Source organism: Strongylocentrotus purpuratus, unplaced genomic scaffold, assembly GCF_000002235.5.
Source record: "Strongylocentrotus purpuratus isolate Spur 01 unplaced genomic scaffold, Spur_5.0 spur5_scaffold_5, whole genome shotgun sequence".
Lineage (NCBI taxonomy): Eukaryota > Metazoa > Echinodermata > Echinoidea > Camarodonta > Strongylocentrotidae > Strongylocentrotus > Strongylocentrotus purpuratus.
This window is the reverse complement of record NW_022145611.1, coordinates 9,606,240-9,631,818: the sequence shown is the minus strand read 5'-3', so window position 1 is coordinate 9,631,818 and position 25,579 is coordinate 9,606,240. Positions and strand designations below refer to the sequence as shown.

The 25,579-nt window shown below is 36.3% G+C and overlaps 1 protein-coding gene, 1 long non-coding RNA gene and 1 other non-coding gene across 3 annotated transcripts; 2 read left to right on the top strand and 1 right to left on the bottom strand.

The window, feature by feature from the left end:
* Positions 1-1,659: 1,659 nt before the first annotated feature.
* LOC115917863 lies at positions 1,660-1,851 on the top strand. The gene has a single exon (XR_004066744.1). It is a non-coding gene; the product is annotated as a U2 spliceosomal RNA (small nuclear RNA).
* Positions 1,852-9,043: 7,192 nt separating this feature from the next.
* Positions 9,044-24,310, top strand: LOC752995 (cryptochrome DASH). Its single transcript, XM_030999490.1, has 14 exons — positions 9,044-9,243; positions 12,643-12,774; positions 13,315-13,487; positions 14,372-14,471; positions 15,400-15,527; positions 17,074-17,222; positions 18,062-18,150; positions 18,381-18,454; positions 19,108-19,197; positions 19,599-19,678; positions 20,400-20,617; positions 21,668-21,787; positions 22,250-22,423; positions 23,140-24,310. Exons 2-14 carry the CDS (start codon positions 12,709-12,711, stop codon positions 23,293-23,295), a joined length of 1,617 nt encoding a protein of 538 aa, XP_030855350.1. The 5' UTR covers positions 9,044-9,243; positions 12,643-12,708; the 3' UTR covers positions 23,296-24,310.
* Positions 9,807-10,256, bottom strand: LOC115929681. The gene is made up of 2 exons (XR_004066668.1): positions 10,212-10,256; positions 9,807-9,887 (listed from the first exon to the last, which is right to left on the bottom strand). It is a non-coding gene; the product is annotated as an uncharacterized LOC115929681 (long non-coding RNA).
* Positions 24,311-25,579: the final 1,269 nt, after the last annotated feature.

The following is a 25,579-nucleotide window of genomic DNA, read 5'->3' as shown; positions in this document are numbered from 1 at the left end:
CAGAGACAGAGAGAGAGGAGAGAGAGAGAGAGAGAGAGAGAGAGAGAGAGAGAGAGAGAGACTATATACGCAACAAAATTTAATGTAGTGAAGGTGATTACGTAAACATTGATGACCGCAAAACCAAATCGCCGTGTCACAGTGGCAAGGCAAGGCAGAGAATTTATTGCTCCCTCGGGGATTGATTGTTTTACTGGATCACAAGCTTTTGATGGATTAATCGCTTGTCGGCTCTGTCAGATCATCGCAATTACGCTGTGGTGTTGAATGATATCTTGTCAATCAGTAGGGCTATCATTGTGCCACAGAGTGAACTGAATGCCGGACTGAATGATAATTTTTTTTTTCTCGTTCCATTTCTTCTTTTTTCACCTAGATCAGGAAACTTGTTCTGATCAAAGAGATATGTTCTGATGAAGTGCTTGTCTTTTCTGGCACTTTTAACATTATATAAGAAATAGGAGCAAAACTGTGACTGTTTTATCACAACTTATAACTCTAAATGGGACTCAGTTCAAGAGCAAAATATTTGATAGAAAATTGTGTACACTGAGCAGTAACAGCACTGCTTTGATCACCCTTTAGAGTGCGAGCACGTTTGTCGTTGACGTGTCCGGATCGCGTTATTTTTTTATGCGGCACAGATTGGGGCTTTTTTTAAAAAGGGGTCTTGATTTACAGACTAATACTGGTCGTGTGCGTACTAGACAGTATAAGTAGTAGAGGTCTGTTTTTAATAGTGTTACATGTAATCCACTACCGCATGGAAAATCATTACATCAACAATTAAAATCAAATTGGAAATCTGAAGAGGAGGCAGCACGTCAATAAAGAGAAAATAATAATTAGTCAATAAAACTTAACTAACTTAAACGAAAAAGAATGTTATCTAAACACGTAGTTCGCGATGGATATACAAACTTCTTCGCAGCGCTAATAGGGCGCTAATGCGCTAGCGAACATGAATAGTCTCACGTACGTGCAGACACTATTCAGAAGGGAAAGAACGTACTTCCCATAGGTTTAACACGCGCCATGCCCCAATCTGTGCCGCATAAAAAAATAACGCGTCCGGATCGTGCGATGCATAATGCATCGTTCCAAATCACCATATGAATTGTATGAATAATAATGAGCGGTTTGCTAGTCGTCGTCAGAGGCCGCGCACGGTGGGCAGAACAAAAATGCGTGCGCATGACGTATAAAATGGCTGATGTTAGTGACAATGTAAATATGGTTTTGACATGTAAATGATATTTTGTAAGTAATGCTTCACGGACAATACATATTTTATCATTTCATCTTAATAATCGTGTAACAAAGTCTCATGAATATAGCAACGATTTATCACAGCGACTGTTTTGGACGACTAAATCGCCATATCTCGCGTACATGTTCCAATACACCACGTTGTATCCAAAAGACGTTCAGGTTTACAAGTTTGTTACAAATATCGAATATAATGGAAGATTATTTGATTTTTATTTACGTTAAAGTGATTGTGACAAACATCTGGTTTCCTATAGGTATGGTCATTTTTTTGAAAATTCACGGCATTTTTGCTCAACGTGCGTGTCAGCAGGGTTAATACACCTTTTTCTCAACTAGTACTAAACACTTACATTGAATTAATGGGATTCGATGAAAATTCTTCTAGTTATCGCTTCTCGGCCTTTTGGCTAAGATCATGTGTAGTATCTGTTCTTTTCAGCTTAATATCTGAAACGCGACTCACCGAGTCGCTTGTATATTAAACTGATTTTTGAATCTAGACCATGGAATAGGGGCTTGCTCCATCCTGGTCACGGGTTGGCCCGGTATTGCAGTACCTCCGGGATCGGCCCACCCCTCAGGGGGTAATAATAAACCAAAGAAAGAATCACCCATCACCCACCAATATCTCCGCTGTAGCTCCAAGATAGACCGACCGGGTACGGTAGGACCTGGGTATTTGAAGCTAGCCAAAACAAGTAGCTGTCTTGACATCAGGAAACAAATTCTGGATCCGCCACTGCCCATTGATTTCCCTATGCATTTGCCCAGGTTATATGTTTTGTATCATATTGCGTGCATGACATTTCACAAAATATGATATGAACTTTGAAGAGTTGATGCTATTTCCTGAATATTGTATATTCATAATCATTGATATTTATATAAATAGTTTATAACTATTTCATGAGTTAACTGGAAACAAATTACTCTATATTAGTGCATCCACACAAAAACATATTACTATCAATATCACTTGGATGCTGATGTGAGGAAATACATTTTTAGGGGGAAATTTATATTTATATAAAGAATACAATGGATAGTGAGGCAATGATACACAGACTCATGAGTGAGTTGCCAATTATTTGTCTTCTGATTTTCAAAGTTTTTCATGTCGTTAAAAATTCATAACTTTCTTATTAGTTATCCGATTTTGCTCAAACTTTTATTGGTTGGTTTGTCTGATCTTTTGCTTCTTTCAATTGAAAGTAAGTTTTATTTGGAGTGGACAACAACGATGAAGAGATATGAAATGTGGGAGAATAAAGGAGGAAGAAGAGGGGTAAGAAGAATTAGAGTGGTGAGAGAAAGGGAGTACACTCTTATTTCCACAGCGTCAAATTTCACTCTAAATGGCGTCAGCTGGGAGTCAACTCTATTCCTAGTTAAAGTGACACGGAAAAGGAGTCATCTTGACTCTGAATTGAGTCAATTCTCAGCTGAAAATTGATTCGGAATCCGTGTCACTTTAACTAGGAATAGAGTTGACTCCCAGCTGACGCCATTTAGAGTGAAATTTGATGCCGTGGAAATAAGAGTGTGCATATCACTGAAGTAGATTAAGGTATCTAATTGGATATCGCACTAATCATTATACTCTCTGGAAATGCATCAGGGCATGTCTTCCTTATCCATACAAGTAGTACGTGTCTGTTCAGTTTGACTATTAACAGTGCAAAAGAGGTCCTTTTCCGGAAGCCCGTCCTCCAAAGTGGAATGCCGCCCTCTAAAGGTGAGCGCGGTCTTTGGCGTCTGCTACATTGAACTTTTTTTTTTTTTTTTAATTCATGGAGGGCTTTACACACACAGAAATCTAGCGAAATGACATATGAGCGACTGCAAATGCCCTTTTTTGTTTAAAATAACAAAAGCATTGACCATGTTTTCTAGGAATGTAAATCCATTCAGAAAATGATTTGTTGGCTATCCAAGGTCACAAAGGAAATGCTAGGTAGGCATGTTTTATTTGACAAGGATATTCTTTTTTATGGACCCTCAACCACTATAAGTGCATTTGTATGGGCACGAGTTTGGTTTTATGTGGTTACACACAAAGCAGTGTGTTGTGGAATCGAAGATCTTTATTTATTTTTTAGTAAGATTATGTGTCTGAAGATACTTTGTTACTAAAAGTCAGAGACGAAATTTGTTTACATTGGTTGTAGACCTGAAAAGATGGTCTAGATAAAAGTTTGACAAAGTTTGGAATAATGGGAAAAAGTTTTTTTTCGGTTATAGGGGAAGATATTCAGCTCAACTTACCGGGTTAAACAAATCAATATGCAAAGTTCTTTTGATCTGTTCTTGTGAACCGTTACATTGTAAATTGCCATATAGTTGAGTTTTGAGGAAGGCACATTAAGCCTTGATGTTAAGTATATTTTATATTAAGCTTTCACCTTATAACCTCGTTACATTTTGTAGAGTTAGGAAAGTGAAGTATGTTAACTTGCCAGGAAAGAACATAATTGATGTAAAGTATAGTTCGTAATTATCCTTTCACTATATAACCTCGTTACACATGTAGTTAGTATTCATATCGTATAGGAAAGAGAAGTACGTAACCTTGCCAGGAATGATCATGTAACCTTTAGTTCAGTTCAGTTCAGTATTTATTTAATTCCATAGTAAAAAAACAAAAACGGTGACATCAAAATATTACTTTTACATAAATATGATTAACATAGTACAATATTGACAGTAAAAACAAACAAATAGGAATTAGGTTGCTGTATAAAAACCCTAGAGGGTTTGTCTGGACAGCCACCTGAAAAAAAAAAACAGTATAGGAATCATACAAATGATATATGGTATTTGAATAAACAATAACAAAAAATAACAAAACAAAACAAATCAAAGTAGAACATAAGCAAAAACAAAAACATACATGTAGACCGCACAACCCAAACAAATTTGCATTGTGGAGTAATTGAGTGTTTTTATGATGTAAGATTATTAGAAATGAGATATAATTTAAGCTTTCTTTTAAATGAGTTCAGGCTATTAATAGAAGTAATGTCTGACGGTAAGGAATTCCATACAGAAGGAGCTTTGTGTCTAAAAGAGTGTAATTCATATTGTTTTGTAATAGCAGATAAATAATAATTCATTTTGTTTCGAGTATTATAATTATGAACTGAACAGTTTAAAGTTAACATAATGCATAAATTATTGGGTAATAAACCAAGCTTGTGTTTAAAAAGTAGTATTGCATTAAAATAATTATTTAATTTATAAATGTTCAGTATGCTTAACTTTATGAATAAGGGTTTAGTATGTGCCAAGTATGAAGATGATGAGGCAATTCTAACAAATCTCTTTTGTAATATAAAAATGGCTTCCAATTTGGAAGAATATGTATTAGCCCATACAACATTAGAGTATGATAAGTAGGGCAGGACTAAAGTATTATACAATGTTATAAGAATGCATTTTGGTAGGATATGGCATAATTTGCTGATGACACCGATATTCTGTGATAACTTCTTTCTGACATAAGAGATGTGAGTCTTCCATGATAAATCATGATCAATGTAAACACCCAGAAATTTTGTACAATATACACGTTCAATTGATGAATTATTGAGTTTCACAACTAAGTTTTGCAAAGTACTATACTTTTGTTTCTGTTTCACAGTATAAAATAACATATAATTTGATTTATCTATATTTAATGTAAGTTTATTGGCATTAAACCATTTAGAGACCTTTAGTAGTTCGTTATTTAAATTAGTTGACAATGATAAATGATCATCTGTTGAGTATAAGATATTGGTGTCATCAGCAAACAATATAAATTTTAATATTTTAGAACAATTTGGGAGGTCGTTGATAAACAATAGAAATAACAAAGGACCTAGAATCGATCCTTGAGGAACACCAAATGAAATATTAGAAGAATCTGAAATGACATTGTTGTAAGACACAACTTGAGTTCGATTATGTAAATAACTTTTAAACCATGAATAAGGTAGTCCTCTAATACCGTAATAACTTAATTTATGTAACAATATTGAGTAATCAATTGAATCGAATGCCTTACTCAGGTCGAGAAAAACACCAACTGTATATAATTTATTTGCAAAAGAATTAACAACATAATCATGTAAGTCAATAAGTGCCATTTCAGTAGAAACATTTTTCATAAAACCATATTGAAATTCATTTAATATAGTATTTTTATACAAAAAAATCAAAAATCCTATTATAAGCCAGCCTTTCTAATATCTTAGAAAAGACGGGAAGAACAGATATTGGTCTATAATTTGAAATATCATGGATATCTTTTTTTTTGTAGACAGGTGTAACTTTTGCTGTTTTTAATTTCAAGGGTACTATTCCAGATGAAAATGATAGGTTGTAAATGAAGCATAAAGGCTTCACAATACCATAAATAATTTTTTTCACAACAAGGGGACTAATGTCATCAATGCCACTACTACTTGATGAGTTCATATTTTTAGTAATTTCCAATATTTCAGTTTCTTTAACAGGTTTTAAAAATATGGTGTTGTTACATCTTCCAGATAAAAAATCAACAAAGTTATCATCTTGTTGTATAGAATTAGCCATAGAGGCTCCTATATTTACAAAATATGTATTAAAGTTATTAGCAATATCCTTTTCATCATGTACATCTATTCCATTTATAGTAACATATGATGGTAAATTCTTCTTACATTTTCCAAGTAATTCATTTATCATATTCCATGTTTTTTTCATATTTCCTTTAAAGAGCTGAAATTTAAGTTTATAATAGTTTATGCGTGCACAACGTAATATTTTAGTAACATTATTCCTGACCTTGACATATCTTTTCTTATTGTCATCAGTACAATTTTTCCTATACTTCTTAAACAATTTATTTTTTAATCTTATCTTTTTTAATATGCTTACAGTTATCCATGGCTTTTTAATAATTTTTCTTGTGGTCTTACTGTCTCCCATTACAAATACATCATCGTAAACTTTGGATAACATATCTATAAACATATTATAAACTTCATCAGTATCTGTACAGTTAAATACATCACTCCAATCAACATTATACACCTTTTCTTCAAAAGCTCTAATAGTACTTTCATTTATACGACGAAATTTACGAGTAGGAGTACATTGTGCATGAAATTTAAAGTGGGTTATTTGAAAAACTGGGAAATGATCTGTAATATCATTGTAAAATAAGCCAGAAAGCACATTTGATCCATAGTTATTAGTAAGAATATTATCAATTAAAGATGAGGATGTCTCTGTAACACGCGTTGGCTTATCAATTAAGGGCACAAAGCTATTCAAATGTATTGCACTCAAAAATTCATTCACAGAAGCATTATCATGATTCAGTAGATTAATATTAAGATCTCCCATTATATAATCATGTTTATGTTCGATATTCAATTTTTCTAAACAAGACTGAAGGTGTTTATTGAAATCCATAACTTTTGATTGAGGTTTTCTATAAATAACACCGACAATAATATTTTTCCCTCTAGGAATTATGTAAAGTACAACTCGTTTTCTACTTTCACCTTTATATTTTTATGTTATTGTAAATATTTATATAGTTTTGGTATACAATAAAATTGAAAAAAAGTATCTGCATGGTCCGAGTCGCTTGTGATTTTTGTATCTAGGCTATGGAATAAGGGCTTGCTTCTCGGGTTGGCCCGATATTGCAGTACCTCCGGCATCGGCCCACCCCTCAGGGGGATTCAATTCACATTTATTCGGCAAAAGATAAAAATCAAAATGAAATCATTACAAATACGGGGATTGCTAAAATAAGTTAAAAACTTGTAAACAAGCAAACCCAAAGCTTAAAAAATACAGATACAATACATTACAATACGATGAAATACGACACAAAACAATACTAATAATGTCACATACTAACAAAATATGTGAATCAATTATGTATTTCAATAAATCAATAAGTGGCAAGTATTGTTCTTTTAAGTTTAAATGTGTTGTGGTTCCTAACACACTTCAAATTACTTAACAATAACATGGAGTTCCATTTATGAGGACCTTTATATCTCATTGATTTATTTTGCAAAAATGAGTTAGTGAATTTTGGTAGATGGAAGTCATTATTTTTCTTGTATTAAATGAGTGGACATCCGAGTTCAAAAGAAAACTGCCATAAAATGTTACTGGTAACATACCATTTTTAAGTTTGTACATAAATAATGAAGTACCTTGAGAAAGAATATCTGGAAGTTTGAGTAATTTTAAGGATTTAAACAATGGAGAAGTGTGCGCCCTGCATGAAGGGAGCGTTGCATCACAACCGAACAGCCCGCTTTTGGAGTATGATGAGGGGCTTTAATAATTTATTACACGTTCTCGCCCACACTAAGTTAAAACAAAGAGGTAATATCCTCCTTGGTTAAATACGTTGGGTATAGGTATATACAAGTGTATATTATAAAGAAAGCATAGTAGAGGATGGTAGAAAACTTCTTAGCTTACTCATAACGCCGACTTGAGATCGAACCTTCTTGGAAATTAATTTTCCCATGTGAGTTTTGTCAATGGCAACTCCTAAGCAATTTGCAAATTGTACCTGGTCAATACAGTTACCATCTATTGTCAGATTAACCTTTTCAATTATACTATCATTTTTGTTGTCATAGTTAAATATCATGAAGTTTGTTTTGGTCTGATTATTTTTTTAATTTATTTGCGGAAAACCAAACCTTTTGAAGTTGGCATTGGCTTCGAAAATTAAGTGATTCAAATTTTTACCAGAATAGAAGATGTTTGTGTCATCGGCATACAGTACTGTAAAATGTAATTTCCTTGAAGACTCAAAAATGTCGTTTATGAAGAGCAAAAATAGTAACGGGCCCAAGATACTACCTTGAGGAACACCTTGCTTCATTAATAGCAATTCAGAGTCAGATTCATTATATTTTACAATGTGTGTTCTATTAGACAGATTTGGAACCATTCCAATGGAACGCCTCTAATTCCTAAAATTTTGTGATCCAAACATTTTATGAATGTCTTATACTAAGGTCTAAATACACTCCTAAAGTTATCTCTTTCTTTTCATAAAACTTGTACAAAAGTTCGGATGCAAAAAGTAAAGCTGACTCTGTTAAATAACATTTTCGAAACCCAAACTGTTCCGAAAAAAAATAATTAAATGCTTATGAAGGAAAGTAAATAATCGACTGTACATTAGTCTTTCTAAAATGGGAAAAGACGAAAGCAACGATATTGGGTGATAGTTCGATGAACCATGTAATATATCACATTTCTTAAATAAAGGTATGAAGGTTCATTGAATCAGGAAATGTTCCAGACATAAATGATAAATGAAACACATGCATGGGTTAAAGATTCAACAATATAATAAATTATCTTGGTGACATATCATCGACCCCACATAAGTGTTTATTTACTGAACGAGTCAGGTTGGTCATACTACAGAGAAACTATATATACAGTCATTTATAAACCAAAGAGAGCATTGGTGTAACATATTTATTTCTGACTCATGTTCATCATTATAGTATTTTATATACATCGCCTTGGAGATGTGCTCCATCGATCGACCTTAACATAATGTGCTCCATAAATTACACTTGCTAATATTACGTTTTCTCAATAAAATTATCTTCACTTCGTATGTATAAATTTCAGAACAACCTCCCCTCAAGAATGCTTGATCAGTAATCATACTATCTAAAAAGCCCCCCCCCCCCCCCCCGGCCACGCCCACCCTTTCGTAAGATTGTTTTGTAAACATCCTCACGCCGCACGCACGCAACTTGCGCACGTGCACAAAAGTTATGAAACCGAATTTTGTATGAGGCCATAATGCTCGATAGCGGAATCCCAGGCAATCATCCCCGGATCGGAGCGCCGCGCACCCGCACCAGCTCAGCTCAGGCCAACGTAAACTCGCAGCTAGCTATCTAGCTTGATGCAGTTGGACGACAAGAGACCAAGTTATAAAGCGTAAGATAGCACTTTGAACATCTTTCTTTTGTTATTTAAGATACTGATGTAAATTTACAGGTGTAGACATCAAGATGTGTTCAGTCGTGATGTGAAGTTTGATTGTTAATAGAGAGAAAAATTTGAGAGTTTATGATAAAAGTGAAATGAAACATGGAACATGAGGATGTATGATGTAATTGTGTGTTCAGTGAGCTGAGTGAATCTTCGGACTAGAGAGCTCTAGCTGTACTACTTTAGCGGCAGGGGACTTGTACTCGCTCTAGCTTGGGCAAGGCACGGCATGGCATGCTACCTGCTGCATCTGTGCGTTGACGACTTCGTAGAAAGTAGAAGAGAAAATACCCTAGTCCTAGAGAGCATTGGGCAATGTTGGGTGGAAGGTAGACAGCAATAACCATCTGATTTGGGTCATTTATGAAATATCTCCAATGCAACTCTATCCGCACTGCTCCAGGGTCGAACTCAGTTGGAAAGGTTCGGCATTAAGCCTGTGCAAGATCTGATATTGGTACTTCTGGAATTGGTGGTTAAAGCAAGCATGCCATAGGTTCTACCTTCTTTAGTGTAACAGCAGGCACAAATGACACACAACAAAGTCATTCAGAGTTTTATGTGGTATTTATTTTGAGGATGGATCAACCCTTAATATGACAAAAAGAAACAGGCAAACAGATTAGTTTTTGTTTCTTTTTCATATTAAACATCAGCAACATCTATATGATTATTCATAGGAATAGATACATTAATAATAAATATTGCCTACTTGGCATTTTCTCCACACCATAGAAATACTGTACACTTTGGATACTTTTCCAGATATGGTATACAGTTACATTGTATTTGTAACCACCAAAAGCAATAAGCAAGGTATAACACTAAAATGCACAAATATGCATAATTAATCATAAATACAGAAATATAAATTGCCTTTTTGTATAGCTCTCTTTGCTATTACACTGATTCACCCCTCTTGAGCTCTTGAGGAGAGACTCCTAGCGAGACACCGAGACTAGGATTATACCAACTAGCTAGTGCACCATCTCCAACCAAATGCCATCTCCAACCAAATGATGAAGTAAGACCGCCTAAGTCATGAGTGAGTGCATGGTCATGCATGCAGCATCAATTTCTGCATGAATCCCCTCATCGTTAGATTGAATATTGCTCAGCAATTGAATTTTTGCTCTTGTAAAGCCTTCCATGAGGGCATCCAGGATATTCAGGTCATTCCTTTGGAGAAGCTTCACCAAGATTTTCGTCTTGGACATGTTATCCTTCATGAAAATGATGGCTATGATAAAATCTAGACAAGCAACCTTCTTCAAAAATCCACATGCCTGGGCTTGTACCCTCGAATCAGAAATGGATGAGATTATTTCTTTCCCTTCCAAACACTGACTTAGTACAGCATGCCTCTTTTTACTGCTTGTAAAGAAAACATACAGCTCCTCTATGATAGAGAACATTTCAGTGATGAGATGACTGCTTGCACAAGCATGCTCCACCACAGTATTACATTGGTGTGCTTGACATGAAATATACAGGATTTCCCGACCTAATTCCTCAGACAACAACGCCTGTTGCCCCAGACATATTTGAAGCAAAGTCATATGACTGGAAAGCCAGTTCTTTTGAATCAAGATCGCTTTCTTCCAATGATTTGAGGATGTCTGTAGCTTGCCCATGGCCTGTTTTGTCTGTTGTTTCTTTTACTTGAAGAATACATTCCTTGACTACATTCTTGTCTACAAATCGTACAGCAACAGCCATTTTGTCCTTGTTAGATGTATCAGGAGTTGTGTCTGCCATAACTGAGTACATGCCAGCATTCGTTCATCACCATTCAATTCAATTCAATTCATTTATTTGTTCAACCATCAAAATATATATATACAATCAAAATCAAAAATCTATATCTACATGTATACCATCTTGATTTTCAAACAAAGATTGGTGGCTAGTAGACCAATCAGCTCATTTTGTGACGTTGCGCTCATTTATGTGTTATGGTATGGTCTGAGACGCTTCTCCTGTTACCATTATCTCATCACTAGGCTGTGTTGTCCCATCAAATGGACAATCTGGTTGAAGTTCTCGATCACCTGAAGTTGAGCCAAAGCCTCTGAAAGCTAATTCCTGATGTACCAGTGTACAGGCAACATACACAGGATACACAGACTCTTTGTTGCTCGGTGCATCTTGTTGTTCCTGTATGACCTTCCCATGATGTTGTTTGTCTATTAAAAAAGTTTTCCAAATGACCTGTCTGCTTCTTGTAATGTGCGAAATCCTCCAGTGCTGCCTTATGGTGCTCTAACTTGCCTTTCTTATCATTTCCTCTGCTGCACATCTTGTGCCACTGCCTGATCCCTTTGGTCCATGCTGGATCAACAAATGTTTATTTCATTCATTTATTTCACTCTCTTTTAAAAACATCAAAAGTATTTACATATTTGTTCATTGTCAACATAAGATAAAAGGAAGTGGGGAATCATGAAAGCCAAAATTGGCTTGATGAGAATGATCCCCAAATAAATACATTTATAAACAAGATACAAACTTATTTTATATAAAAAATATTTTACATACATTCACAACAACAAAAGAAAGAGGAAAGATATAGATAACATAAGGTAAAGACAGTTATAGGAACATAAGAAGAGAGAGAAGATAAGAAGAAGGAAGTTACAACTTCAATTTTACATTCTACAATCTACATAATAAATGACAATTGAATTTTGTTCCGCTTAAATAACCTTTGTACATCCAGTGCGTCCAGGGCCCCTCGAAAAAAGTGAACAAACAAAACGATATCCTGCATCCTTTAAAATATTTTATTCAAGATGAGGATACAGCTGATACCAGGTTGCAGAAAACCTTTTCTGCTTTGAAACTCTTAGGTACAGTGTACAGTATGTCTTTATCGTCAGGAAATGAAGAGAACTTGGGTTGGTGTGGTCCTAGAGACATCAGGTAATTTCTTTGAACATCGTTTTGAATTTCCTCTCTGTCTCCAGGATCACGAGTAGGTAATTTAGAATAACCCATGCAAGGCGCATCTGTTCTTTGTTTTGCTTAATTCAACTTCTAGACAGAACCATCCTAGCATTATCATTTATTTCTTGTGAAATTTCACTGACATGATTTGAAAGATCTTCAACATTTGTGAGGAATCTTTCTACATATCTGGACAGCCTTCCTGTTTGAAAGCTTGTAAAAGAGAACTGCATTATTTAAAATTAATAGTCACATATTCACCATTGACCATTATTGACCATTATTATCATTACTGTTATCCTTCCGACAAAATGGACTAAATCTACAACTTTTTGTTTTTGTTATATTTTATTTTTATATGACTTACCAGTATTTATTAATTTTCTCCCCTCCATGCAGCCTAACTTACAGGTACAGACTTGGCCGTTACAGCCTGCAGTGCACATACCACATTCTCCATTTATCATGGCTGGAAGAATGAAGATCGTCATATGTCTTCTTCGAAATGACCTTCGATACCGTGACAATGAGGTAAATAAAAGTTCTGTTAAAATCTTGAACATGAACATCTGCCATGCCTTATTACGCTGGCGAGTCTGGTCAGGTTTAAAAAATATTTGTTTGGATATCACTATTCAAAGGTCGTAATGGCTTTTCTGCCTTCCCTCTTCCTTTCTTTATTTTAATTTAAACTCATGATGGTATCATGCCACTCAAATGCCCTGAATTGCAAATCTATCTAAAAGTATAATCAATAATTTTATTGATTCAATCGCCTCAAGATGTTTTATCTTGTATGTTAGACAAACAAAATTTGTCTGCTTGGAGGAGTTTTTACAACAATTTTTTTGGGGGGGCACTTTCCTCCCTGAGAGGAATTTGGTGAGGCCAGATGTAGTCTCAGGTGAACATATCCCTAAACGAAATAGACAGATTTTGTTGGTGTACCTCTATGTATAGCTGTATGGAAATTGGAAAAGTCATCCATACACTTTGCTTGTGCGAGTCTGGCCAGGTTAAGAACAGGGGCTTTTCTCATGACATTCTACGTTTGTATTCCTTCATCTTCAGGTTCTCTTTTGGGCACACAAGAATGCAACCAACGTGATTCCTCTCTACTGCTTTGATCCTCGTCACTATAAGGGCACCCATCAGTTTGGGTTCCCAAAGACCGGTCCTCATCGCCTCAAGTTCCTCCTGGAGAGTGTTCGAGATCTCAGGACGACTCTCCAATCAGTCGGAAGGTAGATTCTTTAAAACATTCTAGAGTAATTTTGTGATATCTTTCCCAGTTACGCATGTATAGGAAGGCCCTCCATTTAAAGGTTTAGACCAGTTCTAGTCATGCGATTGCATTGTCAAAGAAACGTTGTGGAATTGATCAGATATCATCACGTATTAGTTAAAACATATTCTTTCACATGACTGGTAATAAGAGCTTCCATTTCATTTTTTGAGAGGGGAGGGGGGGGGGTGTGTTTCCAAAACTTGTCTATACCTTTAATATCTATAAGATACAAGGGGTGTTTCCCTTGAACAGTGTTTCTTATGGAACCTGCACTAATGTAACCTAGAAAGGCTACCTGCTCTTAAAGACTACAATTATTGGGTCCCTTCTTCAGATTAATACCAACTCTCCTTAAGTTTGATGTCATGTGAAGGCATTTACATTCATGACAACTCTACCTCTTTTCAGCTCAAGTTGCCTACTAACTTTTTGCAGATAGCTACCGCCTTTTGGCTAATCATGTTTGAAATGATGAATAAACATAAGTATAATAAACAAACGTATGACTTAGTAAATGAATAGAAAAAAATATAAAATAACAATTTACTTACGTGCTGTTTATTTATCTGGCAGTCTCATCAATTGATAATTAGTGAAACAGGACCTCTAAAGAGCCTGAAATGCAACATTTTCGCTTGTGACGGGTGGGGCTGACACCTGAGGAAACTACCTTTTATGGTATTCAAATGTTATCATGTATGCATTACCGGTAATGTATGCGTTAGCATCCTTGTGGCTTCAAACAGTTGATATGCCCTAAAAATGTTTAATTTGCCTGTTTAAAATCATAAAAGTTATTGATGGAAACATGACCCCCTCCCTCCTCTCATCTTCTTTCAGTGGCTTAGTGGTAAGGAGTGGTAACCCTGAAGATGTGGTGCCTCAGTTGATCCAGCAGTTTGGAGAAGGTGAAGTAGCTGCAGTAGCGCTGCAAGAAGAGGTGAGGTTTGTTTTCAAGACCTTGAAAAGCATTCACTGCCTTGAGTTCTCAGTGATTTCCATGTATGTGGGGAGGGGCGGGGGTGGTGAGGAGAACTTGAAAAAGGCTTATGTAACAGCAAGATTTTGGATTATTTCAGGCTTAAAAATCGCCTGGGTTATAAACGTCTGCTTGATGAAAGTAGTGTTGGGCAATGTAAATGCTTTTATGAAGTTTGTATGGCTCCATTTAGAGGAAATCTTTTCTGGTTTAGTAATATTGATAAAAATGATTCTGGTATATTGTCAATTAAAAACATTTTTATCCAGGAAGTAGCCCAGTCATGGGCCTCTTTAACACTCGATAAGGAAATCAATCCTTCCCATTGCAGACGACAAAATATAAGGAACAACACTATGGTATGACAAAGGTATATTTAAATTATTGGATCTTTTTGACGAAAATGGTAATATTTGTACCTTCTTTCAATTTAAAAACAAATATAAGTTTGAATGCAATTTTGTAGAACTTTATTCTGTGAAAACTGCTATTCCCCATAATTGGAAAAATAATATCCCTAAATGTTCAGAGGCAAACCTAACAGCTCAAGAGGAAATGATTAAAAATATCATGAAAGTAACAAGGATCTGTCGGTATATTCACAATTTAAGTGCTCAACATGTTTTTAACTCCCCTAAATCAATAGATAAATGGAAGTCTCTGTCAAATATCCCAAATATAGACTGGGCTAAAAAAAATGTAGTTCCTGTTTATCTACACAGATCCATTGTTTTCAGTTTAAGATATTACATTGTATAGTGTACCGGTATGCATACAATAAAATACTTTAGTAAACAAGTCTGATACTGTTATCATAAATCCTCTCATTTGTATTAAAGTCGTGTGAACAAATTTTCAAAAGTGTTCAATGTGACGTTTGGTCCATCAGGCGACTCGTGAGGAGCTGGACGTGGAGGCCGGTTTACATCAGTCTTGCTCCAAGCTTGGTGTCCAGGTCAAGAAGTTCTGGGGATCCACTCTCTACCATAGAGAAGATGTGCCATTCAGTCCACAGGGGTGAGTCTTCAAGCTCCACTGTACTACTTATAGCTACTTGCGCCCTCTATGTAGCAAACATTGCCTAATCAGTGCTTGTTGGTCCCCCATGACCCCTTTTTCTTTTGTTAATTGAGAGCTGATTTGATGAGATAACCACCTTTCAGTGACCTTGCAGAGTGGTCTAACTCCTCCCCCCCCCCCAGCCAAACTAGTACAGACAGGCTTAAACACTTCCATTAGGAATTTTAGGAGTTTTTATGCCTCCGTTACGAAGTAGCCGGAGGCATTATGTTTTCGGGTTGTCCGTCCGTACGTACGTCTGTACATACGTACGTCCCGTTCTCGTGATCGCGTTATCTGAAGAACCAATTAATGGATACCTGCCAAACTTTGGTCATGTATATATCTTGCAGAGCTGATGAACTGATTAGATTTTGGGGTCACGAGGTCAAAGGTCAAAGGTCAAAGGTCACAGGGCTCATTATGTATGCAAAAACAGCTTGTGATCGTGTTATCTGAAGAACCGATTGATGGATTCCTGCCAAACTTAGGTCATGTATGTATCTTGCAGAGCCGATGAACTGATTAGATTTTGGGGTCATGAGGTAAAGGTCAAGGTCATGCGGCTCATTATGTATGCAAAAATAGCTTGTGATTGTATTATCATTAGAACAGATTGATGGATTCCTGCCAAACTTAGATCATTTATTGAAACCTGGACCCCTTTGAAAAACAGCTTATAGCTGACAAGGGCAATCCATCACATGAGTGGAGAATAAATAAATAAAAATAAAATAAACAGATGGATTACTATTTAACTCAGGACATCTTGCAGAGCCAATGAACTGAGTAGATTTTAGGGTCATGAGGTCAAAGATCAAAGGGTCATATATGTATATGAGAAATTGCTTGTAATCACGATATTCTAAAAACCTGTTAATGGATTACAATTGAACTTGAATTTGAAAAATTTCTTCCGTTTCGGTTTGTGAAATTGCTCTATGACGGAGGCATCATTTTCGACTGGGCGCAGTCAAATTCCATCTAGTTTTGTCAAAGACCAGTTTATCAACCATTTTCACTGTTACCAATCAAGTTTTAGCACAAAATTGTATAGCTAACTTAGTATGCCGTACCATCATCTGTATTTTAGTTTTCAGTGTCACACGGTGTTTAATCTGACACAACATCTTTTGTATTTCTCCTATATAAATATCCAGACTGTGCACTTGATTTTTGAACTATGAGTCTGCATGCAAACCTAACCATCCCTTAACAAAATTCATGTATTTGAAAAATGTTTTGCCGTGTGGTCGTGTGGAATTTGTCACGGAAAGCTGTTCTACCATCAGGTTCCAGAAAGTGACTACTAGTATGTTAGTTCCAGTTGTCTTCCATATCTCTTTTTGGAAAATAAATTCACAGGAAATTATCTGAAGCTATTTCATGATAATCTTGTTGCATACCGCTTGTCTTGTCTAACCCAGTGTTAGGTATGACTTTCATGTGATATTCTTTATAAATTCATGTAGTGTTGTATATTTTTGTTGTCATTAATTTGTAGAGTGCCTAACGTGTACACAGAGTTCAGAAAGAAGGTGGAGAACAGATCACATGTCAGACCACCCATCAACATGCCCAAACCACTGAAAGGACTTCCACAAGGAGTAGAGGAAGGAGATATTCCTGTATTCTCATCATTTGGTTTGAAAGGTAGTAGATCCTTCTATTTTTCTAGTCTCTGTGCAAACATACATTAACCACCCAACAACTTTGGGCTATTTCTATGCATGATTCTAGGCATGCTGAAGGGATAGCAGTCCCCCTCTGTCATTCTGAGAAGAATAAAGAATTTCCGGGGTAATACCGCTGCTTGTCAAGTGTGATATGGTTGGCAGGACTTGGTTGTGCCATTTCTTTAGAATCCTTAAGGGAAAATATATGAGATTTCCAATCATTTTAGTCTCCTTTATGACATATGTCCCTGTATATGAACAATTTAATGCTGATTTCTCACTCACGAGCAATTTCCTTCTTGATTAGAACCAGTGTTGTATGTGTCGAGACAATCTTGTGACTTGTTGTTATTGGGTCTTGGTCCCAGACCTTCAGGTCCAGACTACGGTACAACACGGATTAGGACTCTATCAAATATATGGATCAACTATATCATAAGAATGGTTCATATTGGACAATCCGCGGATGGGGTTGGGGAGGAAGGGGCAAGGCCCTGCTTAATGAAACATTTTAACATTAACAATTTACATCAACCCAGATAAGCTACCAGATCATTGCAGTGATTCAAATAGATTTATTGTAGAGTTGTGGTAGTGTTTATTTGTAAAACATTCTATGAAATAAGTAAAACAGGTGGATAATCTGGCCAAAATTTTATGTCAAGATGAATGGTAGAGAGGTAATTCTCAAGAACGTGTAATAGACGATATACGGTCCTGGGGTTACTTGTTCATTACCCCTCAGATATATACTTACTTGCCAAATTTCTATTTTAAAATGCTTAACTGTGCCATTCCACTGCTTTTCATTCACAGATCCCGGTTCTGATTCAAGAACAGCATTCCCCTTCCAGGGGGGAGAGACCACAGGCCTTGCAAGAATTGAAGACTATTTTTGGAAGAGTGTAAGTATACACCTCTTTTAGTTTATCTTAGGATCAGTCTCTAATCAATGTACAGTATTGATACACACCACAAAAAAATGAGCATTCGTTCTTGCTGAACCTTTATGTCATAGAACAGCTCTAATTTTTAACTTTTTAATTCTGTGAATTTACTTTCCAATTACACTACCTCTAATTCTGTGACTGAAGATATTCTTTCTGTGTTTTGTCTTTGCTTTAAAACCAAACAGGACTGCATTGCTAAATACAAGGAAACCCGAAATGGCCTCATCGGTTCAGAGTACTCCACAAAATTTGCAGCGTGGTAAGTTTTGATCTGATTTTCAAATGTATTTATCCATCATTGTGTACATTTGCTTATCCTGTTTATGCTTGAAGAAAAATGAATAAAGACTTTGTTTGAAAAAAAGTTTGGATTGGAGATTGAAATTTCTGATGAAGCTCCAATGTTGACTGTTGAAGATCAAGAAGAAATTAATTAAGCAAGATATCATGAAGGTATGGTTTGACATAAGAGAAGCTTTGCTTACCAGTTTCTTGATGTTTTTTGTGCGACAGAATGGCAAATTCTTACTACCGGTACCTTAATTATTAGAGGAAGTGGTATTGATACAAATGTTCATATTCAGTTGTTTGAAATTTGACAAACTTCAAGACAATCTTACAGTCATGAAAATGGGTTAGTGTCAAAATAAAGGGAAAGAACACCTGGAACAGGTCATCGGCAACAGTATATTAATTAAACAAATTATAAAAAAGAGACCGTAACACTAAGCCTAATGTTTTAAGGATATTTCAATTTAGTTCTTGAATATTCCTTTATCAAATGTTATAACTTAAAAGATAACTGGATTTGAATCCAACAACAATTCCTGATTGTCTTTTCCTGAATATTTGTAGGCTCAGATAGAACAAGTTTTAGAAATCTTTTTCTTTTTCAATTCTTTCATGTTTCAGGTTAGCACATGGTTGTGTCTCACCTAGGCAGATCCATGCAGAGGTTAAGAGATATGAGAAGGAAAGAACAGAGAACCAGTCAACCTATTGGTGAGTATTCTCTAACCTGGTAGCTACAGGGTATATCAAAATTGTGATACTGTTGATAACTTTAAAACACATCTTAAAACATTTCTTATAGAAACAATGTACAGTGTTAATTGATGATTCAAAGAAGTATGCTGAGGGTATCTCGCTTTTCTCAATTCTTTTTCTTTCCTTCTCCCCAGTATAGCGCATCGAGAAATATTTGTGATATGAGTTTGATGTATCATTATTATTATTATTATTACAGTTAGAATGATATTAGAACTCCATACGATCTCTTCTCTTCTCTTCTATTATAATCTCGCCTAGTTTTGAGTATTTTGACATGTTGAAATTTCTATTCACCAAGATTAAATTTGTAAAGATTGACATGTTTTCATGTCTTTTCACGCTCTGCATTCCAGGGTGATATTTGAGCTGATATGGAGAGACTACTTCAAGTTTGTTGCTCTGAAGTTTGGAGATAAAATGTTCTACTTGAGTGGTGAGATCCTTTAACTTTTTGAACATTTTAGGCAGCTTATATTTTCCACAGAGATGAGGAATAAATAATGGACATGAAAGATAACAAATGAAGAAATGTTCAGAAAAGCTAGCGTAAAACCATCACTCATTGACAAAATTAAGAAAGAGGCAAATGCAATTTGTTGGTCAAATATACAGGAAGGACAAATCTAGAAAAATGAAACAATAATAACGGGGTAGATTCCTGGAAAGAGAAGCATGGGATGGCAGCACCTTGCATATTTACTTTGCGTGATACAGCAATAGCAGATAAAAGACAGAAATGGAGGACCATGACCGCCAATGTCTGTAACTGACCTGGCACTTGACGATGATGATGATTTTTTTTTTTGACAGACATTAATGCATTATGTCTGTAGAATGAGCACTCAGAAAAACAGAGAAATACAAGAGAGGCAAATTTATCTAATGGCTCAATGTTTTGCCTGAGGCATCTTGTAGAGCTTTTCAAGCATTTCAAGTTATATGCACATTTCAGACATCTTCTTCATTTTTCTCGTTTATAGTTCAGTATCGTTAAGCATGTTGTCGTATTTAAACAATTGTCAGTTTTAAATAGCTTTGGTTGATTGTAATATACAAAATAGAACAAAATTGTTTCAATTGTTTCCAACAGTACTTTGACACAATTTACTTCATTTTACACAAATTTTGATACAAAATGTTGTTTCTGTGTTCAGGTCTGCTTGGAGTCCACAAGCCATGGAACAAGAACAAGCAATGGTTTGATGCATGGTGCAAAGGCCAGACTGGGGTGCCCTTTGTAGATGCCAACATCCGAGAGATGGCCGCCACTGGTTTCATGTCCAACAGAGGGCGCCAGAACGTGGCTAGTTTTCTGACGAAAGATCTAGTCCTGGATTGGAGGCTGGGAGCAGAGTGGTTTGAGCAGATGTTGGTAAGTATGTTCCTGTCTCTTTTTTTTGCTAGTTGTATCCCCCTGCAGTATGCCGAAGGATACTTTGGATTAAGCAGCGGTACACCACATTTCGTGATGGATTTCTTTCAAACTTTGTATGGAGGTGTGTCTTAGTCAAACCTACACATCTTTAGTATTTGGTGATGCTGCTCCTATTCTTGACTACAGTCTAAGCCACTAGTGGCGATCTCTATGTCATCCTCTTGTTTCAGGGAGGGGAGACGGGATCTTTGTCCCTCCTTCAAAGTGCCGGGGGACACATTCGAATTGCGCGGCAATGGAGATTTCAATTTTTCTAGTTTTTCATTGGTCGGGACTCTCCTACACATGATGTATGCATTTAACATCCTATGCTATGGATCTATACAAAGTCTCTACTACTGGCTGTAAGTCAATATCTGGAAACAAGGAAGGGGAAATATATGATTTGCTCAAGTTAGATTCAGACTCCCACAAGATTCTTTCAATTTAGTAGAGTTTGAATCAGTAAACTCACTCTCTTGTCTGAACTTGTTTTTGTCACTCATCAGTATGTAATTACAAGATACAATTTTTCTTCCATTTTTCAATGTTTTTTTTTCCATAATGAAAGACTTGAGTTGTCATTTTCACGCTCTTTCCTCTTTAAGCATTTGACATGGTTTATGCATCTCAGCGAAGAGAGCTATTTCTCAGTGACTGTAGATTTTCCTTAGGTTTTGCAGGGGCGGATTCAAGATTTTCCAAAAGGAGGGGGATGTGAAATGTACTTTGCGGTATGGGGTTCTTTTGTTAATCTAAGATTTCTATGTTACATTTTGAGGCATTTCTGAAAGCGTAAACTGAACATTTATGTGAATATGGCTTAGCTTTTTTCCTGCTATTTTTTTTTCTCGGTACAAACAAAAGGGGGCTTGTGCCCCCCACCCTCCCCCCACCCTCCCCCCCCCCCTCCCATGAATCCGCCCCTGTTTTGTTCAAGTAGATTTTCGTTGCAATTGTACTATTGTAGATTGAAAAATGTTTCCATGTTTTCATGTTTCAATGAAGGTTGATCACGATGTAACAAGTAACTATGGCAACTGGCTCTACAGTGCTGGAGTCGGTAATGATCCTCGTCAGGACAGGAAGTTTAACATGATCAAACAGGGTCTAGACTATGATCCAAATGTAAGTATATGGACTTAAAAGTTGATCAGTATCTTCTACCAGTAGTTCGGTATCGACTACCAGTAGTTTGAATGTTTGTATAGCATATATACAGGATTACATTTTACATGCATATATTTTATGTGTTTTTCCCCTTCTTTTCCAGTTATTTTGAATAGGCATGTATATGATGTCAGATTCACAGCGTGCCGTTACTCATTTAGTTTCAACTCTTTCAAGAATGGAAGTAATAATACAAATAATGATAATGATAATGATGAGAAAATGAAGAAGATAGTCTGGAAGAAAAATTGGAGTTTGGTGGGAAATTGTTGTTGTTTGTTTGGACAGGTTTTGTTTTGATTTTTATACAAATCTGCTAATCAAACACTTTCTCTACATGAGAAAAGTAAAAATTCTTCGAAAATAATTGTAGAGTTATACCCCTCCCCCCTCTCTCTCTCTTTCTGTGCATCAATTTAGGGCGACTACATTCGCCTGTGGGTACCGGAGCTGAGCGGTATCAAGGGAGGGTCCATCCACATGCCATGGACACTGAGCAGCGCACAGCTCAACCAAGCAGGGGTATCACTAGGGGAGACTTACCCCTCCCCCATAGTCACGGCCCCTGAGTGGAGCAGACACTCCAAGAGACCCGTAAGTCATTCAATGGGCGATTCCACGCACCAAAATGTCTTGTATGATGTTCTTTTTTTTTACATTTATCCATTTATTACATCCACAATTGAAAGTTTTGTGGTATGACCATTGACTTGTGGTATTTTCTGATATCACTATATCATTATTAAATGGCCATATCGAGCTATTTTCCATCTTTTAGATGAAATATGTGGACACAAGGACATATATATCGTATGGACACATTGTGCGGAATCCGCCAACTGCATGTACAGTGAAACTTGTCCATGTTAATAGCTTGGATCTACAACAATATGCTGTGTGGGCGATTATCTAGCAGGACCGCACTACTTGTAGCTCCTTGCGTTCTCTATATAGCCAACAATGCCTTAGCAGTACCTGTTGATCCCCCATGATCCCTTTTTTCTTATGTTAATTGAGAGCTGATTTGATGAGGTAACCACCTGCCAGTGACCATGCAGTGAGGTCTAATCCCTCCTGGCCAAACTAGTGCAGATAGGCTTTAACCCTAAAATGTATGTAACCTTCTTGTGGAAAACTCAAATCACAATTTAAACCTCAACCCTACAAAATTAGACATAGAGCAAATGCCATCACATCCAATATCAGATCACTGTTTTTGCTTTTTGCTATTTGGTTGAGTAATTGCTTAGTAAATGCTTAATGCATGCTTTGAGTAAGTACACCTTTATTTTTATTCTACCCGACAATAGCAAAGTGGAAGAGGAGGAGCCGGGGGCAGTCAAGGAGGGGGCAGTCAAGGAGGGGGCAGGAACCAGTCGGGGAAGGGTCAGAGGAGGAACCAGGGCCCACCGAGAGGTCAACAGAGAGGACTAGACTTCTACTTCTCTAATCCAAGCCAGAAGTGAGACCCTTGGTGAGCCTCCACACTCTGCAAAGAAGTTCTGAAGAATGTGCCATGTGTGCTTCAGAGCTCAAGAAGAAAACATCATTTTCCATTGACTTATCAGGGTTCAACGGTAATGATCATTGTATTTGTACAGGGTAAAGTCTATTTCAAATGACTAGTTAGTGTGTGTACTTAGCTTTCCTATAAGGAAAATGCTAGATTTATGTGTAGGGTTGTAACAACTTTCAACTGATATGCCCAGTTGAGAGATGATTTTGTATTTCATTAATCATGTAAAACTCTCACGTAACCTGAATCAGTGCATCGATAATAGAATATAACCATGTATTATATTCATTTGACACTGGTTCTGGACATTTGATTCTACAAGGAATTTCCCTCTGGTTGTGATTAAAAAAGCACACATTTAGAAAAAATTGTTCTCATTGTTCAAGTGAATAATGTTTAACAAATTTCTTGTATTTACAAGAGTATTACTGCCCTATTTAAAGTAAATTGTCTGTAAAACACTGTCACTGATAATGGCCTTCGAGATCATCAAATGAAAGACACCTTTTCTGAATTCATGAATCAATTCTCTATTATCATTGTCATATAAGGTCAACAATGTATACCAGTTAATGTGTATTACTGCATTTTCACTACGGATTATTGTTTAAAAGAATGTTGTAAATAGAAACTAGATGAAATGAATTATAAGGCAAGACTTGGGCTGAGGAATAAGAGACTGCAATGTAGAAAGTTGATGCATTGAAATTTTGCACAAACCCCTTGGAGCTTTGGCCAGACGTGTGAGTAGCTCTTGACATTGATAAGATGGGCTCCCCCCCCCCATCAGTGTTATTTAGGGTACGCGTATGCATGTTCTGTACCTTTGAAAGCATCCCCGTAAGTATGGTGTGTAAAGTCGATACGGGCTGAGTTTTTGGGTATTACTAGCCGGACTTTGTTGCATGAAAAGTACCCCTTTACCAGAGATTTGGGGAACATGAATGCGGTCCCTCCGTTCCCGTAATGGGGGGGGGGGGGGGGGGGGCTTTTCCACACTGCCTGGGTTCATCATTAGAGATTAATTCATAAGAAGGATGTTTTGAGCTGAAAAGTGTGAATTAATGATCAATTGATTATAAAATGGTCTGAACCTTAGTTTGCACAATTTGATAAGGAGTGGTATTTTCAGACCCGGTGAAAGATGTCTTCAAGAAGTAGATATGACTGTCCATTTATGTGTGTGATAATAAGTGTGCTCTTGTTCCATGAGCAGTATTTTTAAGTTTGTACAATAATGTTAAGAATGATATACAAAGTTGTGAACCAACTCAGGTATGTGCATAGTATTTTTCTGTCTCTTTAGATAAAGTTGTTTTGGTTTTTTGGAGGGAGGGGTTTAACAGTATTATATCATGATGTAATTCAGTCTGAGAATAAATGTGTTTTTCAAGAAACTTGATATTTGTACGTTTATAACATATTCTGTTTCGATTCTTTTAATAAAGAACAAGAGAATAGAGTGTACATTTATATGTTTTTGTTTGTGCATGTGTGTGTGTCTTCTGTGAATTTTTTTGTACGTCGATCTTTATATGTCATCGTAAGTTATACAATCATGTTTAAAATGATATGAAATTGTGAATCAAATGAGATACATTGTTTGTGCATAATACCTTCTCTTTTCTTTTCATTTGTTTTTCATTGGGGATGGGAGCTCGCAAGTATCTTGTAATGAATGATGATGTAATTCAGTCTGAATAAATACGTTTTTTCAGGAAGCTTGATATCTGTATGTGTATTAAATGTCCAGTCTAACAAGAAAGTGCATGTAGTGTCTGTATGTGTGTGTGCGTGTGCCTTTGTACTTGTAGCTTGGCTCGTACAAATGTGTGTCGATCAGCTGGTTATTTAAATGTAGGGACCAACCTTTTGCGACATGGGTTTTGAACTGCCGCCCTTCAAACTTTTACAGATTCATCACTGAATATTTCCATATTCATGGGGACATGATTTTGTCCATGTTATTTGTAACACAGTACCGGTATACTCTGCAGGCAGTTTTGTTAGTTGGATGTATGCTGTCTATCTTTCTAGTACACTGTACTCTTTTAGTCTTTGATGGTGTAATTGTAGACACCTCGTGGTATAGACAGCTCACAATGATATCATATCACAATATATTTAACTTGCTATTTCAATGCCCAACTTTCTTCTCGGTTTGTCTCCATCTACTGTATTTCTTTGCCTCTGCCCACCAATGGTGGTGTCTACAGAGGCATTATGTTCTCGGG

Excerpts from the sequence above, each read along its gene's own strand:
- LOC752995 (XM_030999490.1), top strand. The coding sequence starts at position 12,709 with ATGGCTGGAAGAATGAAGATCGTCATATGTCTTCTTCGAAATGACCTT. Across the intron at positions 12,775-13,314 it reads TTCGATACCGTGACAATGAG|GTTCTCTTTTGGGCACACAA; the intron begins GTAAATAAAAGT and ends CTTCATCTTCAG. Across the intron at positions 22,424-23,139 it reads GCAGACACTCCAAGAGACCC|CAAAGTGGAAGAGGAGGAGC; the intron begins GTAAGTCATTCA and ends ACCCGACAATAG.